The sequence below is a fragment of the Oncorhynchus gorbuscha genome, linkage group LG21 (assembly GCF_021184085.1).
Source record: "Oncorhynchus gorbuscha isolate QuinsamMale2020 ecotype Even-year linkage group LG21, OgorEven_v1.0, whole genome shotgun sequence".
Lineage (NCBI taxonomy): Eukaryota > Metazoa > Chordata > Actinopteri > Salmoniformes > Salmonidae > Oncorhynchus > Oncorhynchus gorbuscha.
Window position 1 is genome coordinate 8,018,489 of NC_060193.1, and position 6,365 is coordinate 8,024,853.

At 44.3% G+C, this 6,365-nt stretch overlaps 1 protein-coding gene across 3 annotated transcripts; it reads right to left on the reverse strand.

The window, feature by feature from the left end:
* Nucleotides 1–210: 210 nt before the first annotated feature.
* On the reverse strand, nt 211–6,147 carry b3gat3 (beta-1,3-glucuronyltransferase 3 (glucuronosyltransferase I)). 3 transcript variants are annotated; one of them, XM_046319177.1, is made up of 8 exons: nt 5,967–6,147; nt 5,511–5,617; nt 4,693–4,873; nt 4,391–4,574; nt 3,994–4,155; nt 3,343–3,633; nt 2,962–3,054; nt 211–270 (listed from the first exon to the last, which is right to left on the reverse strand). In XM_046319177.1, exons 2-8 carry the CDS (start codon nt 5,602–5,604, stop codon nt 238–240), a joined length of 1,038 nt encoding a protein of 345 aa, XP_046175133.1. In that variant the 5' UTR covers nt 5,605–5,617; nt 5,967–6,147; the 3' UTR covers nt 211–237. The 3 variants fall into 3 exon arrangements, with proteins under 3 accessions (XP_046175133.1, XP_046175135.1, XP_046175134.1); XM_046319179.1 differs by lacking the exon at nt 5,511–5,617; XM_046319178.1 differs by lacking the exon at nt 211–270 and having other exon boundaries at nt 2,951–3,054.
* Between the last annotated feature and the right edge of the window lie 218 nt (nt 6,148–6,365).

The following is a 6,365-nucleotide window of genomic DNA, read 5'->3' on the forward strand; positions in this document are numbered from 1 at the left end:
AAGTAACCACCCTTTGCCTTTGACAGCTTTACACACTCTTGGAATTCTCTCAACCAGTTTCACCTGGAATGGTTTTCCAACAGTCTTGAAGGAGTTCCCACATATGCTGCTTTTCCTTCACTCTGCAGTCCGTCCAACTCATCCCAAACCATCTCAATTGGGCTGAGGTCGAGTGATTGTGGAGGTTAGGTCATCTGATGCAGCACTCCATCACTCTCTTTCTTGGTAAAATAGCCCTTACAAAGCCTGAAGGTGTGTTGGGTCATTGTCCTGTTGAAAAACAAACGATAGTCCCACTAAGCGCAAACCAGATGCGATGGCATATCGCTGCAGAATGCTGTGGTAGCCATCCTGGTTTAAGTGTGCCTTGAATTCTAAATAAATCACTGACCGTGTCACCAGAAAATTGTCCCTGACACATCAACACATCCTCCTCCAAGCTTCATGGTGGGAACCACACATACAGAGATCCGTTTACCTACTCCGCGTCTCACAAAGACATGGCGGTTGGAACCAAAAATCTCAAATTTGGACTCAGACCAAAGGATAGATTTCCACTGGTTTAATGTCCATTGCTCATGTCTCTTCTTATTATTATTGGTGTCCTTTAGTAGTGTTTTTTTGCAGCAATTTGACCATGAAGGTCTGATTCACGCAGTCTCCTCTGAACAGTTAATTGTTACTTGAACTCTGAAGCATTTATTTTGGCTGCGTGAATCAAAAAACCTTTATTAAGTTATTGACATTTTCCAGATTGACTGACCTTCATGTCTTAAAAAAGAATGATTGTCATTTCTCTTTGCTTATTTGAGCTGTTCTTGCCATAATATGGACTTGGTCTTTTACCAAATAGGGCTTTCTGCTGTATACCACCCCTACCTTGTCACAACACAACTGATTGGCTCAAACACTTTAAAAGGAAAGAAATTCCACAGGTTAACTTTTAACAAGACACACCTGTTAATTGAAATGCATTCCAGGTGACTACCTCATGAAGCTGGTTGAGAGAATGCCAAGAGTGTGCAAAGTTGTCATCAAGGCAAAGGGTGGCTAAAATATATTTAGAAGTATTTTTTTTTAAATTGTATTTATTTTGGCTTACTACATGATTCCATGTGTTATTTCATAGTTTTGATGTCTTCACTATTATTCTACAATGTAGAAAACTGTAAAAAAATAATAATAATAATTAAAAACCTTGAATGAGTAGGTGTGTCCAAACTTTTGACTGGAACTACATAAACAAAGAAAACACATTCACAGTTACGACAAATTTAAATAGGTTGACTGGTCTTAAAAACAGTCTTCAGATAATATCTTACATTATGTACATTGTGTCTGCTTCCTAAATGCCACCCTAAATGCCACAGGATAGGGTACCACTAAGAATATCTTGTTAGTTCCATATACAGCATCAGCATAGTACAGCTAGCTGGAACAGGGTTCCCAACCCCCCTTCCTTGGGTGCACCTTTTGGTTTTTGCCTTAACATCTACACAGCTGATTCAAATAACCAAAGCTTAGTGATGAGTTGGTTATTTAAAAATCAGCTGCGTACTGCTAGGGCAAAATCCTAAACGTGGGGGGGGGACCCTTACAGCTCAAGAGACCGGTCCCCTGCGGGAAGGTTGAGCTAACGTAGGCTAATGTAATTAACATGAGGTCTAATGTAACAAGAACATTTCCCAGGACATAGACATATCTGATATTGGCAGAAAGCTTAAATTCTTGTTAATCTAACTGCACTGTCCAATTTACAGTAGCTATTACAGTGAAATAATACCATGCTATTGTTTTGATGAGAGTGCACAGTTTTGAACATGAAAGGTCATTAATAAACAAATTAGGCACATTTGGGCAGTCTTGATACTACATTTTGAACGGAAATGCAATCAGACTTAAACTTTGCACATACACTGCTGCCATCTAGTGGCCAATATCTACACTGCACCTGTGCTGGAATAATATATTATGGGCCTTTCTCTTGCATTTCAAAGATGATGGTACAAAAAAAAAAGTTTCTTTCCCTTCTTTGTATTTTCTTTTACCAGATCTAATGTGTTATATTCTCCTACATTCCTACAAACTTCAAAGTGTTTCCTTTCAAATGGTACCAAGAAAATGCATATCCTTGCTTCAGGGCCTGAGCTACAGGCAGTTAGATTTGGGTATGTCATTTTAGGCAAAAATTGAAAAAAAGGGGCCAATCCTTAAGTTAACCTTTACAGCTCGAGAGACCCATTAAGTGAACCCGTACAGCTAGAGACCCATTAAGTGAACCCGTACAGCTAGAGACCCATTAAGTGAACCCTTACAGCTAGAGACCCATTAAGTGAACCCGTACAGCTAGAGACCCATTAAGTGAACACGTACAGCTAGAGACCCATTAAGTGAACCCTTACAGCTAGAGACCCATTAAGTGAACACGTACAGCTAGAGACCCATTAAGTGAACCCTTACAGCTAGAGACCCATTAAGTGAACACGTACAGCTAGAGACCCATTAAGTGAACCCTTACAGCTAGAGACCCATTAAGTGAACACGTACAGCTAGAGACCCATTAAGTGAACACGTACAGCTAGGGACCCATTAAGTGAACCCGTACAGCTAGGGACCCATTAAGTGAACCCTTACAGCTAGAGACCCATTAAGTGAACCCTTACAGCTAGAGACCCATTAAGTGAACCCTTACAGCTAGAGACCCATTAAGTGAACCCTTACAGCTAGAGACCCATTAAGTGAACCCTTACAGCTAGAGACCCATTAAGTGAACCCTTACAGCTAGAGACCCATTAAGTGAACCCTTACAGCTAGAGACCCATTAAGTTGACAAAAGTATTGCACTACACAGGGAGCCTTTTTCAGACACATGGAAAGTTTTAAAGCAGATGTAGTGGGTGTGTGTAGTTGTAGGTGTGTGTAGTTGTAGGTGTGTGTGTGTGTGTGTGTGTGTCCTCACACCTCTACAGCAGTATCAGACCCCAGGCCTTGTTTCTGAAGCGCTTCCTCTCGTTTCATCTTGGGCTTCTCTGTCCGCGTGTGCCACACCAACACCTGTCAATCACACACACACACACACACACACACACACACACACACACACACACACACACACACACACACACACACACACACACACACACACACACACACACACACACACACACACACACACACACACACACACACACACACACACACACACACACACACACGACGTTTAAACATCCCCCCTACACCATCAACAACCTCCCTACACTAAAAACATCACCAGTTCAACTCAACACCACTATTCTATCTTTAGCAAACCCCCCCCCCCCCTTATCCACACCCAACACACACCTTAGTACAATTCTCCGCCTTAGGTTCCAGTTCATCCATGGTAACCAGTCCCTGCAGGAAGCTGCTTTCCAAGAACCCCATCGGTGCGTCGCCGTCGAAACATGCGTCCTGATTGGCTATCACCAGCTTGAGCGACACGGCGAAGCCAGCCATGTCCAATGGGAAGGGGCGGCTGGGGCGCCAGCCAGTATGGAAGCGTACAACCTTCCCCCCCTCGACCACAGGTCTCTCATATCTCATCCCTCCCACCAGGCCGACTGGCCACACAGACACATGCTGGGTACCACGCATCTAGAGAGAGAGAGATGATAGACACACACTGATTACCACACATCTAGAGAGAGAGATGTTAGACACACTGGGTACCACACATCTAGAGAGAGAGATGTTAGACACACTGGGTACCACACATCTAGAGAGAGAGATGTTAGACACACTGGGTACCACACATCTAGAGAGAGAGATGTTACACACTGGGTACCACACATCTAGAGAGAGAGATGTTAGACACATGCTGGGTACCACGCATCTAGAGAGATGATAGACACATGCTGGGTACCACACATCTAGAGAGATTTTGGGCAATGAGCTGGCACAGCCCCCATGGTTGAAGAGCTAGAAGACGTCAGATCCTGTGTATCTGTCTCCTACCTCCTCAAATAGCTGTAGGCTGTATGTGTTGTCATCGTCAGCGAAGTAGACCACCCCCAGCTGTGTGTCTGCTCCAGGCTGCCCCCTCCTGTCCTCTCTCAGCCACCGCAGCCCCTCGTTCCTCTGCTCCGCCCCGCGGGGTTTCAACCAGCTAGGGTCACCCTGGGGGAATGACCAATCAATAAATCAAATGATAAATCCATCAATCAATATGGTAATTTGTTTAATTCTTTGTTTTAATTTAAATGTAGACCCTGTAGGAGTTTGGAAGTGAGTAAATAAGGATGAGCATCAGATTTATTTATATAATGCAGTTAGCCATCTAGGCATTGTGAGATCTGGCAGATGACTGACATGCAAAATAGTGTGCCTGGTCAGCGACCGGATCTGAACCCACCTCCTGTAGTTTGCGGTCGCGTGGTGTGGGAGTGTGGAGGTGTGTGTAGGCCAGGCCGCTGGAGGCCAGGAACCCAGAGACCAGAGGGGTTTTATGGGGAGAGTCTTCCACCAGGATCCAGTGGAGCTGAGGGACATGGAGGAACGTCTGGGCAAGCCGGGTTAACTCGGCTTTCTGGACAAACCTAGAGAAAGGGATGGAGAGAATGTTAGAGATGGAGCAAGGAAAGGAAAGAGCAAGGGAAGAGACAACAGGCGGTAGAGAAAGTGTGTGTGTCTCTCTCCCTCTGTCCATCTTCCTACCTGGTGTAGGTTGGTGTGATGACGTAGATGGTGGGTTGGGCCGGTTTCACTGCTAGTTTTTGAGGGAGTTTGGTGGGCTCAGCCTTCCTCATCTGCTCCTGCAGCCGATGCAGTTCCCCCCGCAGACGAGAGATAGTACGGTCCTTGGGCATGTCATGCTCTGCACAGTCACAGCGCTGGCCTGAGGACAGAAACAGGTTACACAGTCAGTTAAGGTGTCAATTGAAATGCAGCCCAATTCCTGTCTCCCATTCAGTCAATTGAAATGCAGCCCAATTCCTGTCTCCCATTCAGTCAATTGAAATGCAGCCCAATTCCTGTCTCCCATTCAGTGCAATTGAAATGCAGCCCAATTCCTGTCTCCCATTCAGTCAATTGAAATGCAGCCCAATTCCTGTCTCCCATTCAGTGCAATTGAAATGCAGCCCAATTCCTGTCTCCCATTCAGTGCAATTGAAATGCAGCCCAATTCCTGTCTCTCATTCAGTGCACTACATCTCATGGAAGTAAAGGTTAGTTAGGACCAAAGCCATATATTTATATATCTTATTTGTAAAGGTATTGCTCTGGTTAGGACTGTATTCACCAAACAACAATTGTCTCAATAACGATTTGTGATACATTCCTGTGAGACTACTGATCTAAGATGACTTCAGAGGACTGTCAGTGATAACAAAGGAGAGGAGACACAGAGAGGAGACACAGAGAGGAGACACAGAGAGGAGACAGGGCAAAGGAACCAAGAGAGATGCGGACAGGATACAAGTAAAGGTGACGAGGAAAGAGAAGACAAGGAAAGGAGAGATAGACAGTCTTACCAAGCTGCATGAGAGCGTAGATGAGGCCCATAAGTGAGACCATGAAGTAGAGGACAAACACAGTCTTCAGTTTTAACTTCATCCTAGTAGCCATGGCAATCCGCCGGCTACACACACACACACAACATTGGACAGAAAACCAATTTGTCAGAAGAAATACACAAGCTAACCACTAGACACGCAAAACCAATTATTAGTTTGTTTCTGCTTAGCCAATTGCTTTGTTGTCATTAGTAAACTGACCACTGACTCATGAGACGGCGAAATAAGCGAAAGGTAGATGTGATGTCTCGCTGTGTTATTAGCTAGCTAATGTTACATTTTCGGTTAGCTAGCTACTATCTATGTATTCTTGTTTGCTGGAAAGCAAGGGAGCAATTGCTAACCAGCTACCTAGCCCGTTAGCCAGGTTTAGAGGTAGTTAGCCACCGTCGTTAGCCATCTATGGACACTTACCGGGAATAACGTCGTTACTAGTATTAGGTCTTGTGAGGCACCAATTTCTTCATTTATGACTTTTTGGGGAAGGCATTAGTTATAAATGCACCCCAATTAGATGGGCGATAAATCATCAATTCAGTTAGTTAGCTACGTATGAAATATTTGATGGATACCAACAACTTCCGGCTTGAGGGTACGGCACACAAAGAAATCCCCCGGAATAAAGTAGGCATGAAGAAAGTTTCCGGTTCAACTACATTTCACAGAACGCGGCAAGAAATTCGAATGAATCCATACAGCTATACAGCCTTCATCCTACTAATCTGTAGTAGTAACAGATCTATACAGCTATAGAGCCTCCATCCTACTAATCTACACTGTAGTAGTGACAGATCCATACAGCTATAGAGCCTC

Bases quoted from the DNA above. Each gene is read 5' to 3' on its own strand.
- b3gat3 (XM_046319177.1), bottom strand. From the start codon at position 5,604: ATGGCTACTAGGATGAAGTTAAAACTGAAGACTGTGTTTGTCCTCTAC. The intron at 4,156-4,390 runs GTGGGTTCAGAT...TCATTCCCCCAG, and splicing joins GCGACCGCAAACTACAGGAG to GGTGACCCTAGCTGGTTGAA. The intron at 3,634-3,993 runs GTAGGAGACAGA...CTCTCTCTCTAG, and splicing joins GCCTACAGCTATTTGAGGAG to ATGCGTGGTACCCAGCATGT.